Source organism: Hibiscus syriacus, unplaced genomic scaffold (assembly GCF_006381635.1).
Source record: "Hibiscus syriacus cultivar Baekdansim isolate YM2019G1 unplaced genomic scaffold, ASM638163v2 tig00010888_pilon, whole genome shotgun sequence".
NCBI classification, from domain to species: domain Eukaryota; kingdom Viridiplantae; phylum Streptophyta; class Magnoliopsida; order Malvales; family Malvaceae; genus Hibiscus; species Hibiscus syriacus.
In genome coordinates this window covers 165,553-187,809 of record NW_024062236.1, presented here as the reverse complement: position 1 = coordinate 187,809, position 22,257 = coordinate 165,553, and the positions used below count along the sequence as shown (strand labels likewise).

At 34.3% G+C, this 22,257-nt stretch overlaps 1 protein-coding gene and 1 pseudogene across 1 annotated transcript; both read right to left on the bottom strand.

Annotated features, from left to right (window-relative positions):
- Positions 1–6,460: 6,460 nt before the first annotated feature.
- LOC120204409 (major pollen allergen Bet v 1-F/I-like) lies at positions 6,461–7,537 on the bottom strand. The gene is made up of 2 exons (XM_039204505.1): positions 7,329–7,537; positions 6,461–6,810 (listed from the first exon to the last, which is right to left on the bottom strand). Exons 1-2 carry the CDS (start codon positions 7,507–7,509, stop codon positions 6,512–6,514), a joined length of 480 nt encoding a protein of 159 aa, XP_039060436.1. The 5' UTR covers positions 7,510–7,537; the 3' UTR covers positions 6,461–6,511.
- Positions 7,538–17,684: 10,147 nt separating this feature from the next.
- On the bottom strand, positions 17,685–18,569 carry LOC120204416 (annotated as a pseudogene).
- Positions 18,570–22,257: the final 3,688 nt, after the last annotated feature.

The window sequence follows — 22,257 nt, the reverse complement described above, 5'->3', positions numbered from 1 at the left end:
GGAAGAATGTTGAATCCTCTGGAATATTTTGGAGATGTGTTGAACCTTATGGAAGAGTATGGAAGGGAGTAGAAGAGTGTTGAGCTTCTTAAAATGTGTAGATCATTCTAGATAATTAACCTTCATCCTTGGATGTAAGTAATCTTTACCATTCATTGTGGAGATTTAGTAATATAAATAGGGTGGGAAACTTCATTCCTAACCATCCAAAATCCAAAAACACTAAGAGAGTCCGCTTCTTAGAGTGAGAAACTAGAGAGTCTCTTTGAGAGAGAAGAGAGATAGCTTGGGAAGTCTTTATCTTCAAGCTTGAGTGAACTACCAAGTGTGAGTCAAATTTTGTGAACACGTCCTTGTAATCCTACTATTCTTTTATATAGTGAAAGAATATCCAAATTGGAGAATTATACTCTTTTGTTATCTTTACTATCATTTAATCTCTAATTGTTTATCTTAACTTCACAAAGCATGAAAGACCATTATTCACAATAGTGGTATCAGAGCCAGGTTTATCCGTAGCCGTAATTAGATAGTACAGTTCAAGATGGAGGATAATGTCGCTCATTATGGAGACATGTTCAAGCTCACAGCTAATAACTACTTATATTAGAAGTCGATGATGGGGGACCACCTGTACTGCAAGGATTTACATGAGCCCAACACAAAAATAAGGTAGAAGGAAAGAGTGATGCTCAATAGGAGCTACTAAATCGGAAAACCATTTTTATGATCTTTAAGTACATTGATAAAACCCTCTTTGAGCATATTTCTACTTATACAAATGCTTATGAATTATGAACAAAACTTGAGTCCATGATTCAAAAGAAAACGCTTCATAACAAAGCCAATTTAGTTCTATGGTTGGTGAAATTAGAGTATAAGGATGGTCAAAATATGATTGAGCACTTAAATAATTTCAAGGGACTCGTAAATAAATTAACAAAAACCGAGATAAAAATTGATGATGAGTTGCAAGCCCTTCTACTCCTTAGTTCCTTACCGGAAAGTTGAGATACACTCGTTGTTACACTTAGTAATTCAACTCCGGATGGAAAGCTCACCATGTATACCGTTAGTTATAGCCTCCATAGTGAAGAAGAAAAGAGAATGGAATGAGTTGAGTATATTCATCCTGAAACTAATATTATTTAGAATCGGGGTAGGAATGAACTTCATGGACATAGCAAAAGCCGAAATATACATCAATCCTGAGGTAGTTTCAAGTCACGCTCGAATATTACATGCTACTACTATAGAATGATGGGCCACAAGAAAATAGAATGATGATCCTTCAAGAGAGACCAGAAGGTCGGTAATGTTAAGCCAGACCAAATCAGCCCAACGAAGAAGCAAGAAGAGAATAGTATTAATTTCATAGTATCAAAAGAATATATGTTATATCTTGTTGATGAAGGTAATATCCTAAATATTGCTTATGATGATAGTTCTTCTATTGTCGATTCTGGTGCTTCCTTTCATGTTACTCCACATGGAAGTTTCTTCTCATCCTACTAAAGCGGTGACTTTGGTACGATGCAAATGGGAAATCAAGACAAGAACAAGATTGTCAGGATATGAGACATCATCCTGACGATAAACACTTGATGCAAACTTATCTTAGAAGATGTAAGGCATGTTCCGGACATGCGCCTCAATCTTATCTCTGCTAGGAAGTTAGATGATGTTGGTCTGATAAATTACTTTGGTGAAGGAAAGTGGAAGCTCACCAAAAGGAAGCCTAATAATGGCTCGAGGAAAGAATGAAGGGTCATTGTACGTGATGCAAGCTAAGCTCTGCAAAGGAGAGGTAAACATCATCACTGAAGATGTAGAGATATGTTATAGACGACTTAGGCATATCAGTGAGAAGGGTCTTCATATGCTGGCTCTGAAACAACTCATTCCTGACGTGAAAGGTAAACAACTTGACCTTTGTGCTCACTGTTTAGCTAGAAAACAATACAGAGTTGTTTTCCAAAGATCTTCTCCGCCCACAGGGAGAAAAAAAATCCTAGACCTTGTACACACCAACATGTGTTCGATGTCCGAGAGATCAATTGGTGGTGTATTATACTTTATCACCTTCATTGATGACCATTCAAGGAAGGTGTGGGTGCACCTGTTAAAATCAAATGATCAAGTGTTTGACGCATTCAAAGAATTTCATGCCCTAGTGGAGTGTGAGACCGGACGGAAGATCAAGTGTGTGCAATCTAATAACGAATATGAGTATAGAGGTTCTTTTGAAGCATATTGCAATAAATACGACATTAGACTAGAGAAGACTCTACCCAATGCACCACAATTGAATGAACTATCTGAGATAATGAATAGTACTATTGAAGAAAGAGTTAGATGTGTGCTTTCTCATGCTAAGTTACCCAAATCATTCTGGGGCAAGCTATAATGGCAGTGGTTGACATTGTCAACCTCACACCATCGGTTACCTTAAACGGGAGCATCCTAAAAGAAGTTTGGACATGCAAAAAGGCTTTATACAATCATCTCTAGGTATTCAGGTATAGAGCATTTGTTCACATACCCAAAGATGAGATAGCAAAGCTTGAAGAAAAGACGAAGGAATACATCTACCTTCATTTACCTAAGGATGAATTTGGTTATCGGCTTTGGGATCCAGTCAAGAAGAAGGTTGTCCGCAACAGAGATGTATTCTTCGAAGACCAAACAATCGAAGTTATCAAAAATTTAGAGAGGCCGACAATAACACCGAACCTAATCCAGTTCGATGTGAGGATAATAATACACAAGAAAACAATGATACTGAAGATCATGAACCTATGTTAGAGTAAAGAACTAAAAGACTCATGATGAACCAACTAAAGAAGAGCCTCAATCTAGCTCTCCAAAAACACTAAAACCGAGACGATCCTCGAGAGATAAAAGATCATCCACTCAGTATAATACAAACGAGTGCATTATGCTCACTGATGAGGGGGAGCCTCAAAGCTATAAAGAAGAAATTAGTGATAGTCATAAAGAATAGTGGAGAAAAGCCATGCAAGAATAGATGCAATTCATGCATGAGAATCATACTTATGAACTTGAGGAGCTACCAAAATGGAGAAGAACCTTGAAGAATAAGTGGGTATATCGGATCAAGACTAAAGATAGCAACTCAAAGCCTCGCTATAAAGCTTGGTTGGTTGTCAAAGGATCCGGACAAGAAAAATGTATAGACTTTGAAGAAATATTCTCTGATATGGTAAAGATATCATCCATCTGAATGGTCATTGGTTTAACATTCATGCAAGATTTGGACATTAAATAGCTCGATGTCAAGAAAATGTTCCTACATGGCGATGTAGAGGAAGAAATTTACATGGAGCAGCCTGAGGGATTCAAAGTTCAAGGCAAAGAAAATCTAGTGTACCATCTGACTAAGAGTCTATACGGGCTTAAGCAAGCACCAAGGAATTGGTATAAAAAGTTTGACTCTTTCATGGAAGAACATGATTTCAAGAAGACGGAGAGCGATCATTGTGTCTTCACAAAAAAGTATGTAAGTGGTGAATTTCTCATACTTCTACTCTATGTTGATGATATGTTAATTATTGGATAAGATCACATAAAGATAGCTGCTTTAAAGAAAAAATTAAGCAAGAGTTTCACCATGAAAGATTTGGGATCGACTAAACAAATCCTTAGGATGTGAATAGCTCATGATAGATCAAAGAGACTGTTATGGCTATCCCAAGAGAGATGCATTGAGAAGGTGTTAGTAAGATTCAACATGCACAAATCAAAGTCGGTTAACACACCACTTGCTGGACACTTCAAGCTGAGTTCGAAGCAGAGTCCCACAAGTGAAAACAAAATGGAGGAAATAAAGAAAATTTCATACTCATTTATAGTAGGCAGTCTCATGTATGCAATGATATGCACAAGACTAGATATCACCCATGCAGTTGGAGTCGTGAGTCATTTTTTTGCCAACCTAGGGAATGTATATTGGGTTGTAGCCAAATGGATCCTCCGATATCTACGAGGAATTTCCAAAAGGTATTTATGCTTTGGGAAAGGAAAACATGTATTGGAATGATACACATATGCAAACTTGGTCGGTGATATTGATTCAAGAAAATCAACATCGGGATACCTTACTACTTTTGCAGGGGGAGCTGTCTCGTGGCAATCAAAGCAATAAAAGTGTGTTGCATTGTCCACTACCGAGGTAGAGTACATCGCATTTACTGAAGATTGCAAGGAGATGTTGTGGATGAAGAATTTGTTGTTGAAGCTGGGAATAGATCAAGAAAAGTATGTCTTAAAGTGCGATAATCAAAGTGTAATTTATCTGACAAAGAATTCAACATTTCATTCCCGCACAAAGAACATAGACGCTAGATATCATTGGATCTGAGAAGTTATCGAGGAAAAGCAAATACATCTTAACAAAGTTCATATAGATGAGAATTGGTCAGACATGATGACCAAAGTAATATCGATAAAGAAGTTCGATGATTGCTGTCAAGGTGTCAGCTTGCTACTAACTCTCAGTTTAAGTCAAGAGGGGGAGATTTGTTGGATCCCTCCTTAATTGGAGAGGTTCTAGAAATTTCTATAGCTTTCTGGAGAAGTATAGAATTTTCTAGAACATTCTAGAGAACTCTAGAGAAGTGTAGAACTCTCTAGAAGCTTGTGGAAAAGTGTAGAATCCTATAGAATATTATGGAGATATGTGGAGCCTTATGGAAGAGTATGGAAGGGAGTGGAAGAGTGTAGAGTTTCTTAGAGTGTATGGAACATTCTAGATAATTAACCTCCACCCTTGGATGTAAGTAATCTCCACCATTCATTGTGGAGGTGGAGTAGTATAAATAAGGGTGAGAAACTTTATTCTTAACCATCCAAAATGCAAAAACACTAAGAGAATCCACTTCTTAGAGAGAGAAACTAGAGAGTTAGAGAGTCTCTTTGAGAGAGAAAAAAGATAGCTTGGGAAGTGTTTATCCTCAAGCTTGAGTGAGCTACCAAGTGTGATTCAAATTTTTTGAACACATCCTTGTAATCCTACTATTTTTTTGTATAGTGGAAGAATCTCCAAATTGGAGAATTATACTCTTGTGCTCTCTTCACTATCATTTAATCTCTAAGTGCCTATCTTAACTTCACGAAGCTAGAAAGACCGTTATTCCCAACAGTATTTCAGAGGCTTTGAAGTTTCTTGGATATTCGGGTTTAATAAAATAATAGGTATCACTCAACCCCTGAAGGCTGAATTATGGGCAATTCTAATAGGTTTACAACTTGCTTGGGACCATGGGTTCTAGAAGCTAATTATCCAAATTGATAGTAAAGAAGTTGTCCAACTACTCCGTGATAGTAAAGCTGGATTGAGTTCCAACTCCCTTGTACGTACCATTGATCGAATATACTACAGAAGTTGGGTGATTGATTTTGCTTGGATTCCCCATGGCGGTAATACACCTGCTGATAAAATGGCTAAACTCGACAACATCCAAGACCATAGCTTACATGTCTTCGAAGAGCTTCCTCTGTCTCTATTACAATTTCTAGATTTTGATAAACGATGTAAGGTTTATCTTTGAACTATTTCCAATTCAAAAGAAAAAAATATATGAAATAATAGCGGCAGTACAAAAACTGTTGCTAAGGGCAAAAGCCTTTCTAATAGAAAAGAATGATATTCTGATGCTTAAAGACGGTTGTTACATGTAATGTCGGTATACACATTATTGACGGAAAACATAATCGTCGATACGTACTTGAGCTTTTACCGACGATTTAATCACCACTAATTTTACAATTGTTAATATAAAATACCATTTGTAATTAGCGGAATACAAAATTCAACTTGAATTGAAAAAAACAAAAAAAATTACTCATAATTTCATAAATTTGATGTGAAAAATTTTAAATAAAGTTTCAATTATATAATAGGACTCGAATAACTCAAAATATTTAGTAATTATTGAGTTAGTTTTTAAGTTTGAGTTGAGTCCATCGACTTTGTATGAAATATGCATATCACATATGGAAAAAAATATAAAGAAATATATACATGTATATCGTATGTAGTTATTAAAAACCATTTAAATTTGGATAAATTCGTATCATAACATTATAAATGTTTACGATTAAATTAAAATATAACTTGAATAATTCGACTCAAACAAATTTCATAAATTTGATTCGACCAACTTTTTTAAATAAAGTTTAATTTGTAAAATAAAACACGACAACTCTAAAAACTCAATTTTTGACTCGATTCGATCAAGTACTCACCCCATTTGCAATAGTAATTATTCTAATTCCATTAGTGATAGAAATGTTTATCCAATATTGCAGGTAAGCAAAACCCAAATTTTTGAACGTTTATTTTATTTCATTAAATGTATAGTGATACAAAGCAAACTCTTTAATAATGATAATAAAAGAAAAGATGACCAAACAAACCCCGGTGGCCATGCCACTCTTATTGGAAACAACCGAACACAGAAACCACACAACTCATTAAAGCAATCTTGTCTTAGTTGCAGACATCGGGGTTTGCCAAGAGATAAGCTTCAATAGCCTTGTAAACTCCGTCCATTCTTCCAATGTGCTGCTTAATTTCTTCTTCACTGAATACACCGTCACCCACGGTGTGAAACTTCATCAAGCTCTTGCAAACGGTTCCTCCATTTTCAGCTGCCACAAACTTATTGTCGTACGAGATTTTCTCAAGCTTGTCTCCCACAGGCCCACCTTCGATCAAACTGTAACTGTACGACAAGTTGTCTATGTCTTGTTCTTCGATCGCGTGCTTCACGTATTGAAACGGAAGGCCTATGCAAATAAAACGATTTCATCAAACATACTCGTCTTGAATGCATTTGAGAAAAAAACGTAATGTTAAAATTAGTTCTCAACGTTACACACAGTTACTTTGCTTTTATTCTTTTTTTTAAAAAAATATTTTTGCTTCCAATGTTTTAATTTTTGATCAAAATATCTCTTATTAGATGATAATGGTAATTAATTAACGATCAACACATGTAACTGATATGATATTTTTATATTTGTTTAATTGATGATGTGTTATGTGTCATATAATGATTACTTTGAGTGCTATAACGTATGTCACGTCATCATTTTAAGTGATGTGGTATATATTAATCATCACTTTAGTGATGTAACACACATCACGACATGAATTAAACACGTATAAAAATATCATGTAAGTAATATACATTGATCCTCTAAAAAGGAGTAGAAGATAAAGTGGCTTTTGCGCAAACTTTAGAGGTTAATTTTACCGTATGCCAAATAAAATGTCGAAAGAAAGTAGGAATTAAAGAAGTAACCTTCAGCAAAGTTGATGCAGACGATGCTTCCAGGGCCACCATTACCTTGGAGCTCGACGCTCTTGATTGCATGAGGGGCAGCTTTGGGAAAAAGCTTGTCGGCTTCAAGAACAAGGGCTTTGAAAAGCCTGGCCGGGGAGATTGGGGAGGTAACCTCAAACTCATAAGTAATAACACCCATTATTCCAAAGGGAGACTTACGGATTTTTTGAGGATCAAAGGAGGATTGAACGAGTGTTTTGAGGTGTGGGAAGATACCACAACTTAAGATGGTATTTATAGACTGATCTTGAAGCTTACAAACTTTTTTCTTTTTGAATTTTCAATTGGAATTATATCCAATGGGTATTAGTCAAAGAAGTATTAATCCCAGAATTTCTTAGCAATTCTCCAACTGACGACTTCAAATATTTCAGTTTTCAGATACTTACTACATAAATTTTAAAATTTTGCAAATTTTCAATATTAGAATTTATAAGGTGATAATAATTTTGATTTATCATACGTAAATATTATGTTTAGATTTCTAACCTTATTTAATTTAATATATTGAATTATGTCAAAAGTTATTCTAATTAAAATTCGTATGTATACTTCGGTTTATAATTTTTTAATGAATATATAAATAGTAAATTAGTAATTACCATAACTCAAAACGAACCAATGTTTGCTAGTTTATTGTCATTAATGAGAACAGAAAAAACAAAAAAAATAATTGCAGTCAACTACTGGGGAAGACTTGGATTAGAAAGCAAGTAGCCAGCGAAAAACGTTACTGAATAGATGATATATCAAGTTATTACGTTATTTTCAAATTCATATATAGTTGACTTGCAATTCTTTGTTACACAGTTAAGACTTTCATTCTAGAAACGATATAGCACGAGATTAACATTGTTTCATTTATATAAAAGGTTAAATGCACCGTTGCACCGTTGCCCCCAAAAAGTATATTATTTGTATTGAGTTATTTTTAAAGTATTTTTTGAAATAGTTTGTTTGTTAAAGTTTAAATCGTTATTTCATTTATCTCAAATCATTAACTCCGTTAAAAAAATTGGCGACTAATCAAAATATGCCATATCACCCATTAATTTTATTTTTTAGGGTTAAGTACTAAATCTTCCCTCGGCTATAAGATACTACTTTAATAAGTCTCTCGACTATTAAAAGTTATAAAATAGTCCTTCAACTATTGAGTGTTGCTTTGTTGAGTCCCTCGACTATTAAAAGTTACAAAATGATCACCTGACTATTTCTTATGTTCAAAACTCGCCATTTTCCGATAAAAATCTGAACGTTAACCTGCTAACTGTGATATGATAAAATCTAATCCCAGAATCTCAAATGAATATCAGACCCCAATCATCATGTTAACATTCAACTTAGACAACTGTCCATTTTTTAATGGAAATGGATGAGTTTGAAACATAATGAATATACAACTGACCATTTTTTAACTTTTAATAGTCGAAGGACTTAACAAAGCAACATTCTATAGTCGAATGACTATTTAAAACTTTTAATAGTCAAAGGACTTAATAAAGTAATACCCTATAATCAAGGGACCATTTGTGTAATTTATCTTAGTTTTTATTATCTAAATAAATGAAATTTAATTAAAATATAAAATGAAAAAGAAAAAAAATACCCCCTTTTTTCCCACCTCCACCGTAGCACTACCTTCCCTTTTTCCCTTTTTCCCTTTTTCCCTTTTATCCACTCTGTACCTTAATCTCTCTCCGGCTTCTTATACCCTCTCCATTAATCCTTCCAACTCCATTGATGTTGTATACCTTTGCTCCTTCCTATTCACCTCATTCCCCTTTCAAAAAGATCATACAAATTTAACATCGAAGACAATTATATTGTGTGAATAGCATTAACCTCATTACAAACTACGTCATGTTTCATCTTTCTACCCTTTTAACCGTTATCTACGTACTCTTTTGTAGATTGAAATGGGTTCTAAACTAGTGCAGGGATGCTACAATTTCGGTTATCCCTGTCAAGACAATCGAACCCCTCGACTTTTTATCATTGGTTTGTTACTGAAACACGCTCGAAGAACTGGATGATGGAGACGAGGACATGTCCAAAGGAGGCGAGATCGAAAATAGCAATGACGTCGTGCCTAAATTGAGCATCTTGTATTAATGGGCTAGTTACCTTTCTCAGCGACGACCCACAAAAAATGGGAGCGATGATGCTACTTGTTTATGAGAAGAAATCTTATGGTAAAATTGGGCCAATAATCCAAGTGGATTGATTAATTGGCTCAATAGATCAACACCAAATTTATTTTAGAATTTACGATAAATGCTACAGTATAGGCGAACTCGTCACTCCCACATGGCGAATTTTTTAAATATTATTTTTGTAATGTCCTAATCCACTACGACTTAAAGATCGATGGACTATTATGTCACACGGACCACTAGAGTGTTAACCCAAAAAGTTTTCTTTTAAAACGACATATTCATCCACTTAAATCCATATATTTAAATAAACAACAAAATAAATACATCATACTAGTTTTACAGATATGAGGAGTCCCAAAATGATTTGAACTTAAGTTTACAAAATAAACATGTCATTACGACTCGACGTATAAAGGTTCATATACAATAATACATGCCCACTGACAAAAGTCCAAGACATACTCAAAAGCTAGCGGTTGTCAGACGATGGCTCCTCCAAAGCTTCTGCTACTAATCTGGGCATGAAAACAAATTCTGAACGCTGAGCTCACCAACTCAGTACTGCACTAAAAACTAAATTATACTATATGCACCCTCTAAATCACATGATCATATCATAAACGTTAGCATATGAGTATTCTAACTAAATTATACATACAGAGGTAGGCATTATTTTGTGGCTGAGGGGCTACATCTCGAAGCTCACGCACCCCTCTATCTTACCTAAGGTGAGAATCCAGAATTCTACACCCGGCTAACTTGCTCCATCGAGCCATGGGGCATCTACGCCCAGTTAACAAAGAAGCGCCTAGTGAACAGTGAACTATCTTAAGGTTGGCCAAGACTTAGCATACAATCATTCCCTTGTTTCTAGAGTGATTTGAGTTTCCATCTTGTTTTCTGAACAACACATAAGGCAAGTTTTATGATTTCCCTAAGTTATAGGTTTTCTAGGTGATATATCACATTGTTAATGTCATTCCACTTGATGTCTTATTGAAGAATTTAAGAATGGCTTGGGTCCCTCAATAATGTTTCTAAATTTCTATAAATTTTTTATTTTGAAAACTGAGTTGGTATCGATATTGAACCTATTACTATCAATACTGACCCTATTACTATCAATACTGACCTAGGAGTATCAGTACTCCCCTTAAACTATCGATACCAACAACAACAAAAATTAGCTATAAGAAATGGGGTAGTATCAATACCCCTATGAGGAGTATCGATACTTAACCCTTGGTACCAATAGTCCCATTAGTATCGGTACCAAAATTGTATTCTGGAAATTCAATTTCGAGACCCTCCCTCAGGTATCAAAACCGAGCCCTTGGTATCGATACTCATAATCTAAAACCCATTTATTTAAGCCTTGCATAAGAACAATATCGATAATCTTCCTCCAATATCAATACTAATGCTCGAGAATGCCCTGTTTAGCATATTAAATCCTCTCTAAACCATCCTAGAGGCCCTAAGAAGGTCTCTAAACGTTATTAGTATCTTATTTTGTAACACCCTCAGACCGATATGAATGACCTGATCCAATCTGAAGTGTTACATTAGGGCCACCGGAGTGGCCCACGATAAAAATCCAAGAATTAAAAAATTTTATTAGATCTTTTAGAACTGTAAAAAATACAATTTTAGAAAAACATTCATATATTAAAACAAAATTCAATAATGTAGTCCATCAAATTAGCTTATAGACTCCATATGAAAACAAATATGACCAACATGCCCCCTAATTACACATATATTATACTCTGCAAGCAACTCCAAAAGAACTCCCAACTGATGTCGATACTGCACAGAGTCAGAGAGATGCAGAATTAAGCTTTCGTCCATTTTTCAGTCTTTTAGGTAAATTTTGCATGATTGTGATTCCTCCACTGAACCTTAACCATTATAATACATTTAGTCGATAGAACTTTCTCTGATCATAATTCCATAATCTTAACAAAGTAATCCTTGTAGAACCAATCAGACCTTAATTATCAATCCTTAATGAGAATAACTCTTGCTTACCTTCAGTGCAACATGCATACATAACTAGTTTCTTTCATACGTAACGAGATCACCTCGAGATTTACACTTTTACCACGTACATGAATGTTTTCCTTTAATCTCATATTAATCATACCAATGATGTACGAGGCTCAATGCTTATCGGATTTCAATTTTATAAAACATGGATGAGAATGATCCCATATATTATTCAATTCGGTTCATCAATACAAAACTTAAGGGAAAAATAACTTTATCAAAGCCTGGACCAAATACTTTGCTCTTCAATCCACTCAAGTAGTTGTTTTAAATCTTTGAATTTCACTTATAACTTTGGTTACGAATTTATCCTCACAGAACGTCTGGGTAACATAATCCAATTTCATATCATGAGCCATGTCAACATTCTCAAATGAATAGCTCTCATGTTACTCACGAAGTTCTTTACATAATATGGATGAATATTGATGATATTCATTTTTCACAGGTCGAGCCCTAACGGATAGAATATTTGGGTATACTTATTACAGATAGAGGACTCGACATCGGAGTTCCAGCTCTGAAGAGTACGACCATAATCTAAGGGCATGTACTGACCAGACATCTTATGACAGTCGACCGACCGGTCTACCGAGAAGAACCTGACTCAACCTAAGCATTGATACCACTAAATGTAACACCCTCAGACTGATACAAATGACCCGATCTGATTCGAGGTGTTACATTAGGGCCACCAGAGAGACCCACGATAAAAATCCAAAAAAAATTATAATTTTTATTAGACCTTTTAGAACAGTAAAACATTTAAAAAATAAAAATACAATTTCAGAAAAACATTCATGTATTAAAATAGAATTAAATATTGTAGTCCATCAAATCAACTTACTCTGCAATCAATGCTGAAGAAACTCCTAACTGATGTCGATACTGCACAGAATTGATTCCTTCAACTTGAAATGATGAATAACAAAGTGAGCTTTGGGAAAAAATCAGTAATACAAAACTATCGGATGATGTCGAAGACATGTAGATAAATGGTAAAGCATAAAATTTCCTTATTGATTCAAGCATCTACAGGATTTCGTGAGGAGCCGAGGTTCCACTGATATTTTTTCAGGTAAAAGATATGAAGCTTACAGTTCAGAGTAAACGTTTAGAGGAACAGATTCAGGAGATTGAAATAGGAATAGACATGCAAATAAATGGTAAAGCATAAAATACCCTCCACCCGTACATCAATATGCAGTTCCCCAGAACTGCTTCCATAAGGACTTTACCCTAGGTCCACTGGGCATAGGAGCTAACCTAAGGGAGTACCTTGAGGCCTTAGAGCCTACCCAAGAAATATCTTTGGGCCTTAGATCCTACCAATGAAGCACCTTGGGGCCTAAGAACCTACCCAATGGAACATCTCGGGGCCTAAGAGCCTACCCAAGGGTCACCTTAGGTCCGTAAGGATTTACCAGCTTGATCAGAGCTAAACCTCCATACTCCAGCCTACCCAGATAACATCTCAATAAAATAATTCAAGTAATAACCAGTAGTTCCATGATTCATACATCAGGCATGTTTCATTTTTCCTATAAAACAAGCAACCAATAAATCAATATATCAATCAGTAAAAAAAAATCGTAAATCAACCAGATATCAATTTATAATTTTAATACTAATAAAACAGTCATGTCGCATATAGGGAACACACTAGAGGGTCCAGTTATTTTAACAAAATAAATGACATCAAAAATGGATCTTAATTGGGAAAAATGTTTCTAATCGAAAGATAAAACACTAAAAAACATCATATTGGGTTCGAATTTAGCGAAACAAACAGACTCAGGACGTCGAAAAGCATCAGAATTAGTGATCTCAGAAAAAGTCAACACCCAGTCAATGTCGGTCAATGCTAGTTAAAGTCAACAAATGCCGACGGTGTCACCCACATGCAAGATAGTTGTTTCACCACATTCACTAAGAGAGGGAAGAATTCCCTTTTATTTTTCTTCCCAATAGGCATAAGTTCCCTTAACCTTTTAACTTAGGGATCAAATTATATTTCTTTTTTTTTCTCAATAGAAATTGATTCAAGATTTATATATTGAATTAAGACAACTCGAGTTTTATGAATGATGTAAAACAATCCTTAAACATATATTAAAATAGTAAACCACACGAATATTACTTAACTTTAGGATACCATTAAACTTTTAATTACTTCAATTATAACACTACACTTTGGTTTTGACTTCAATTATGCCATTGAGTCGTTAAAATTTAAACAATGTAATGACATGGGAAAAACATAATTTTGGTATTTTATTGATACCTAAAATGACGTAGTTTTAGGCATTGAACTTTAAGAGTATATCGATTTTTTCACTAAACTTTTAAACACTAGAACTGTGCTTTTATGGATGTCATCGGTAACAATCACCACCAGTCACTGATAGTCTTTCGTGACAAGGTTAGTACCAAAATGTTTGTAATTCACGGTTCTTTCTTTTCCTATGACTGGTATTCCATGAAACTCATTTAAAATCGAAGAAATTAAACAAAAAATTCAATCATTTTTAGGGGTTTAAGGACTTTCTTAGATTTGAAGGGTTTGAGATGTTTGTTCGAAAATCCAAAGGGTGAGAACCATTATTTCGAGAAGATGAACAACATATCTCAAAGCTAGTCTTATCGGACAAAAATATAAGGAGATTGGAGTATTAGCACTTCAATTCTTTAAATGTATTTTGCTGATTTTGAAATACGGTCGTTTTGATATTGATCTTGCTGCAAAAGACAATTGGTGATGGGCGACAATTGCTTGCAAATGACGGCTAGAAAAGTTTAGTACAAAAAAATGAACCTTTTTAAAGTTTAGTAGTAAAATTCAAAACACTCCTACGGTGACTAAAACAATGTCCCTTTGGGCATCAATAGTTGCATCAAAACGATATCATTTTGGGCACCAATAGTTGTGACAAACTAATGTTGTTTTGTCCAAATCATTATAGTGACAAAAAGATCAATTCATGTCATCGCACGGTTAAAATTTAACGATTCAATGATAAAATTAAAGTCAAAATCAAAGTTTAATGCTCTAATTGGAGAAATTAAAAGTTCAATGGTATAAATGGTACACCACCTAAAGTTCAATGGTATTAAGTGTAATTTACCCTTAAAAATACAAATATAATATAAATTAGTTTTTTTTTTGACAATTTCTACTTAGGTGGAGGGATTGAACCCACAACCTAACGGAGAAAGAAGGTGTCAACCGAAAGCTTTTAATTACTTGTTCTAGAGATTGTTGACTAATATAAATTAATTTTACATAACACGTAATATAATTCAAAATATGTGGCCAGTCCCTTGAATGAAATTAAGATTTAATTCTTAAAGACTACTCAAAGCTGAACATTGATAAATGAACATTTTGAGATTAAACAACATAGGTTTGTTTGTTGATTTGGATGGTAGAAACACTCACACTTCTAGGTTTTTGGTTCGAGCTCTTATCCGAATTCGGTGTCTCGTTGTATCACTTGGGTAAGAGTTAGGCTGCTGCTATAACAGCTGTAGAGACCGACGTAGTTTGTCAACCTTGCACACTGCGTGCAGAGTTCTTGCTGTCGTTATAATTAGGCTTTCCTTGAGTCCTTGTTGGAAAATGAGATTGTAAGATAATCCACTTCTCGTTGCATACATTATCCAAAACAATCAAGAGTCTTATCTCCCATATTTTCTCTTTTAACTTAAACTATATTTAATTCAACGTTAGGGCGTTGTAATTTACATATGACTATGACTTTATTTGTTTTGTAATACAATTGTATATATAATTTCAGCTCCTAATAAACAAAATTATTGGTTTGAAAAAAATAATTCTAAATTCAATATAAATTCTTCTACTTATTTGATATTTTATAATTTTTAATATTAAATTTATTTAGATGAAGATATCTAGTCCAACGAAAAATCTTTGTCTATCTTTTTGCTTAAACATTATAAATAACTTTGAAATCTTTGGAATCAGCCAATCGATTTTCTGCTTTTAATTGTCTTCTCCTTACTTACTGCTTAAGGTTTCAATATGGGACTTGCTCATAATATCGTCGGCATTATAGAGAATGTCATCTCTTTCGGCCTCTTCCTCTCACCAGTGTAATCACTCTCTTTATTCCTTTTCAAGCATTTTATCATTTTTTTTTTTCTATTGAATTCGAAATTTTAGCTAACAGTTGTTGTGAATGTAAATAGGCCAACGTTTTACCAAATCAACACAAATACGATCCTATAATATGTATTAGAATTTGTTATCAAAATTTTATATTGATCTTGTATGAAAGTTTATAATGAGAACCATTTGATAAAGAAATAATTTTTTATTAATTTTTTTCTAATTATTAATTTAATATTTTTATTAATCATTTTTACATTGATATGTATGAAAAGTCTATAATGATAACTATTTGTTAAATTTTAGTCGTACATAAGTAAACTTTCTATTATAAATCTAATATTATTTCCTTTGTTTTAGTTGTTTTCTATTATTTTTATTATAAATCTAATATTTTTATTACAAGTAAGATAAGTAAACTTTATTTACTATTGTTTTCAATCTTAAAATTAGTTATATTCCTCTTATGTAATAACATAAGTAAATTTTCTATTAATTTCATTATAAATCTAATATTTTTAATAAATTATCAATTTTATTTAAATTAAGATTAATTTCCGTTCAGAATGCTCTCGGATCGGGTTAAACTCAATTCGGATTACTTTCAGATCAGGTTAAAATTTGGTTCGAGTTGCTTTCGCCTCAGGTTAATTTTGGTTCGGTTGCTTTTGAATTGAGTTAATTTCGGTTCGGGTTGCTTTTGATTTAGCTAAATGTTAGATCATGTATGGTTCTGATCGGGTATCGAATCAAATTTGATTATCATGCTCAGGATAATATTAGGTATTGAGTCAGGTAAATCGGTTCAGATAATCAGTTCAGGTTAAGTTTACTAAATCTAGTCAAAGTCAGTAAATTCAATGGTTAATAAACTGATTGCTAGGTTTATTTGGAACGATTCGCTCAATAAGTCAATTCATTGGTATTAACCCTAAACCTAACTCAAAATCTAACCGATCAGGTATTAAACTGACTCAAAAATCAATCGATCTGATATTGATAAGAACAAAAAAAAACAACCGATCTGATAATCACCCGACCTGAAAATTGACCCGACCTGGTACCCGACTCAATCTGATTGATCGTACACCCGAACTAGATCTGAACCAGATCCGACCCGACCCGAACAAAATTAAACCAAATATAATCTAGACCCAAAATGATCTGACTCAAACCAATCCGAATAACCCGTTTGACACCTCTAACTTTGACATCCTAAAAATCGAGATGTAATAGATAGAAGGTTTACCAAGACAGCCTTCACAAGAATGAATGACGCTAATTGAAGGATAGGTACTTAGGATCTCTAGAATAAAGCTTAGGTAGCATACACTTAAAGGACTTGAAGGGTTTTTTAGTTTCTCTCACTTGATTTTTTGGAGTGTTCATCAATGGAAAATAAAGCTTAAAGAAGATGATGGGGAAAGGCTTTGTTTTCTCTTCCCAAGCCGGTTTGATGAGAAAAATGAGTGAATGGAGTAATTTTTGGAGCTTTTGAAACACATGTTTAATTAATGGATTTCCAAAATCAACATAAAACATTATTTATAAATCCCAAAATTTAATAAAATATTAGCTTGACACATAATCCTTCAATTTTCGTAACATTCCAATAAGTCAAGGTTTAGTAAAATCACCATGCAAAGATTCATATTTAACTTATCTTACATTTTAGTCTTTGAACTTTCTTTTTGCTCTAATTATTATTGGATTGATTTCTTTTCTATTAAAGAATTTTGGCTAATCTCAGACTGTAACAGTGCTGCAACTATTAATATATTAAAAAATAATTGCATTAAATTTTGCTCGTATAACAAAGAAACATGACAAGGGGAAAAAAGAAATTATAAAAAGAGAGAATATAATAAGAAAAATATCCAAATAAAACATATCAACGCACTAAACCTAAAAGAAACTCTAGCCTAACAAAAGTTGTGTTCCCTTTGGAACTCAAAAAAGAAAGAAGGTCTAAAATATTCAGGCTGCTCCACTGGGTTCGTTAGAGAGCTGAACCTATGATGGCTTCTTCGCTTGGTCTTTAGTTCCGTTGAAGTAAAAGTAAGCATATACACCCAGCTGCATTGCCCCAAAGATGGATCCTAGTCCATTGGAAAACAGGATGAAGATGTCGAAATGGAGAAGGGCATAAATGGTCCAACAGATGACATTAGACAAGCAAGCGAGAGCCAAAAAGGCATGTACTCCATACTCTTTGTTTCGAAAACCTTTTTTCAATATGGCCTGAGGTGAAGCGTACAAGATAATGTTGAAAACATCAGCTATAATTCCCACGAATAGAACTCTATGACTGTGCAGGCACAGCATAGCCACGGCCACAAGGATTACTGTGAAAATGCTTCACAAAGGAGGACACAGCCGACACGAAGCTACACAGTTTATTCAAACACAATTTAAGTCACCGTAGGCATTCATTAAAATTAAAGAAAAAAGGGGTGTCTGATTCACATGTACGTACCCTTTTCTTGCGATCATTAGCATAAACGACGTAGACGGTTAAGTAGAGAAGTTCAACGACAAGGCCAACGCTATTGATGGTCAAAACTAAAATATTGTCTTTTTTAACAATGGGGAGCCCATAGAACATCCAGATGATGCAGTTCATCACAGTGCACAAGTAGGGATGTGACTGAAACTCCTCCACTGCCTTCTTTTTGTAGATTTGCTAAAACGTTGGCCTATTTACATTCACAACAACTGTTAGCTAAAATTTCAAATTCAATAGGAAAAAAATGATAAAATGCTTGAAAAGGAATAAAGAGAGAGTGATTGCACTGGTGAGAGGGAGAGACCGAAAGAGATGACATTCCCGATATTGCCGACGATATTACGAGCAAGTCCCATGTTGAAACCTTAAGCAGTAACTAAGGAGAAGAGCCGAAAATTGTGAGGGATTATTGGCTGATTCCAAAGTTATATATAAAGTTTAAGCAAAGAGATAGAGAAGAACTTTAGTTGGAATAGAAATTCCGACTAAATAAATTTAATATTAAAAATTAAAAAATATTAAATAGGTAGAATAATTATATGGAATTAAGAATTGTTGTTTTAAACCAATAATTGTGTTTATTAGGAGCTGAAACTATATATCCAATTATATTATAAAACAAATAAAATCATAGTCATACGTAAATAGCAACAGTACCCTGGTTCAGATATACAATAACAATGATTTAAATATGGGTAAGTTAAAAATGTTGTTGGGGATAGGACTCTTGATTGTTTTAGATGATGTAAGCAATGAGAAGTAGACAATCTCATTTTCCAGCAAGGACTCTACGGCTGTTATGGCAGCAGCCCAACTCTTGCTCAAGTGAAATACAATGAACCAGTTTTAATCAATATGTTAAGCTAGGGTTCGTGATACAACGAAACGTCGATTTCGAACCACAAACCTACAAGAGTGAGTATTTCTATTATCCAAATCAACAAACAAACCTATGGATATATTTAATCTCAAAGTGTTCATTTATCAATGTTCAGCATTGGGTAGTCTTGAAGACTCTCAGAACCGGATTTTGTTGCGCATTTGGTCTAAAATGTACCTTATCAACATGTTCTTCTTAAGCAATGACATAGTGTACGGACCGATTTCTCCTAAAAATTCGTAAGTTTGTTTCTATTTGAGGATCAAAATGACCACGCTCCTTTGTATTCAAAGATGTCAAGTCGAAATTGGAGATGATTTATTCTTTCACTCAAGAATGTCAAATTTTAGAACAATCTTACTCTTTCATACTCGAAGATGTCAAGTCGCAATTGAGGATGATTTGTTCCATATGAAGATACTAAATCTGAGAATGCTCTTGCTCCTTTAGAGTAGGGACCAAATAGCACCGTTTTAGATTTAGACCATTTGTTGAATTTTGGTATACTAATTAAGTGAAGATACATGTTTGAATACGTAGGCTTAAAAGTGATTTTACATGACATGCTTAATTTCGAGTATGGGTGTTAAATTTGGTTTAGGATAGTCAAACATGACATGACTATTTGGTATTTGTGACTTGCTGGCATCTTCAATTGATCATTAGAAGGCTATTTGGTGTGCTTAGTTCATGAATTTGTCCAAAAGTTGCATCAATCTCTTAGGTTCCTAGTGTTCACATAGACGATGTTACGTGTTGAGCAAGATGGTTTTTTAGTGTACTTTTAGTTAGAGAGCCTCATTGAGAGAGAAGAGAGATAGCTTGGGAAGTCTTTATCCTCAAGCTTGAGTGAGCCACCAAGTGTGACTCAAATCTTGTAAACATATCCTTGTAATCCTACTATTCTTTTGTATAGTGAAAGAATCTCCAAATTGGAGAATTATACTCTTGTGCTCTTTTTACTATCTTTAATCTCTAAATGTCTATCTTAACTTCACGAAGTGAGAAAGACCGTGATTCCCAACAGTGGTATCAGAGCTAGGTTCATCCGTAGCCGTAATTAGCTCGTACAATTCAAGATGGAGGATAACGTTGCTCATGATAGAGACATGTTCAAGTTCACAGCCAATAACTACTCATATTGGAAGCCGATGATAGAGGTTCACTTGTACTGCAAGGATTTGCATGAGCCCATCATCTACAAAGATAAGGTAGAAGGCAAGAGTGATGCTCAATGGGAACTACTAAATCGGAAGGTCGTTGCTATGATTCGTAAGTACATTGATAAAACCCTCTTTGAGCATGTTTCTACTTATACAAATGCTTATGAATTATAGACAAAGCTTCAGTCCATGATTAAAAAGAAAACACCTCGTAACAAAGCCAATTTAGTTTGACGGTTGGAGAAATTGGAGTATAAGGATGGTCAAAGTATGATTGAGCACTTAAATAAGTTCAAGGGGCTCGTAAATCAATTAACAAAAATTGAGATGAAAATTGATGATGAGTTGCAAGCCCTTCTACTCCTTAGTTCCTTACCGGAAAGTTGGATACACTCATTGTTACACTTAGTAATTCAGCTTCGGAAGGAAAGCTCACCATGGATATTGTTAGTGATAGCCTCCTCGGTGAAGAAGCAAGGAGAATAGAATGAGGTGAGTCTATTCATCCGAAGCTAAATTGAGAATCGCGGTAGGAATGAAACTCGTGGACGTAGTAAAAGTCGAGATCTGTATCAATCTCGAGGTAGATCCAAGTCACACTCGAAGATTACATGCTACTACTGTGGAAGGATAAGCCACAAGAAAATGAAATATCGATCCTTCAAGAGAGAACAGAAGGTCGGGAATGTTAAGCCAGACCAAATTAGCCCAACGAAAAAGCAAGAAAACAATAGTAATAATGTCGTAGTATCAAAAGAAGATCTAATATATCTCGTTAATGAAGGTAATATCCTAAATATTGCTTATGATGATAGATCCTGGATTATCGATTATGGTGCTTCCTTCCATGTTACTCCACATAGAAGTTTCTTCTCATCCTATCGAAACAGTGAGTTTGGTACGATGCAAATGGGAAATCAAGATAGGAGCAAGATCGTCGGGATAGGAGACATCATCCTGATGACAAGCACCAGATGCAAGCTTATCTTAAAAGATATGAGGCATGTTCCGGCCATGCGCCTCAATCTTATCTCTTCTGGGAAGCTAGATGATGCTGGTTTGATAAATTACTTTGGTGAAGAAAAGTGGAAGCTCACTAAAGGAAACATAATAATGGCTAGAGGAAAAAAAGAATGATCATTGTATGTGATGCAAGCTAACCTCTGCAAAGGAGAGGTAAACATCACCACTGAAGGTGTGGAGATATGGTGTAACATCCTCAATACCGGGTTAGTGACTAAATTGGAAAGTTTCAGATTTTGGTGATTAAAATAGAATGAATGAATAGTATAAAGATTTATATGTAAATGATTGTGTAGGATTGAATTGAAAGGAAGAATGAATGGAAGGGAAAAAGAGCCATTTGCAAGGAAAATTAATTAAAGAAGGGATAAGGATTTATATGAGTACAAGTGGGATGAAAAGAAGAGAACACCAAAGCCTTCCAGAGTTATCTTCTTCTTTTTTCTTCCTTGTACGTGTGAACCAAAGCAAAGGTAAGATTTCTGATTATTGAGTTTCTTGTTAAATTTAATATTGGGTTTTGATTATTAGATGATAACTAAGCTTAAGGAAAGCTTAAGTTATCTTAACATCAAAGGATGATTGAGTTAGGAGAGATTTAAGATTTGAAGTTCTTAAATGAAATCTTGGAATAGAGTTCATAACTAGAATTGAAAGTTATATTTGACTTGTCATCAATCTAGTTAAGATATACGAAGTGTTAAAAACGGAATTCAAACATGTTGATTTACTAATGTAATTCTTGAATTACATATGAAGGATATGATTTGAAGGTTTAAGATGAAATAAATGAGTATAAATTGGTTTAAGGATGTGTACTAGAGTTAAGAATGAAAAAGGGGATTAAACATGAAGGATTTAATCCAAATGAATGAACTTTAGGGTTCAAAAAGAGGATTATGGCAGAGTGCACCGATGCACATTCATGGTGCATCGATGCATCAAGGTTAAAACCCAGAAATTGTATGAATGTGCATC

Coding starts and splice junctions, on each gene's coding strand:
- LOC120204409 (XM_039204505.1), bottom strand. CDS start 7,509: ATGGGTGTTATTACTTATGAGTTTGAGGTTACCTCCCCAATCTCCCCG. Junction 6,811..7,328: donor CTGCATCAACTTTGCTGAAG/GTTACTTCTTTA, acceptor TTATTTGCATAG/GCCTTCCGTTTCAATACGTG.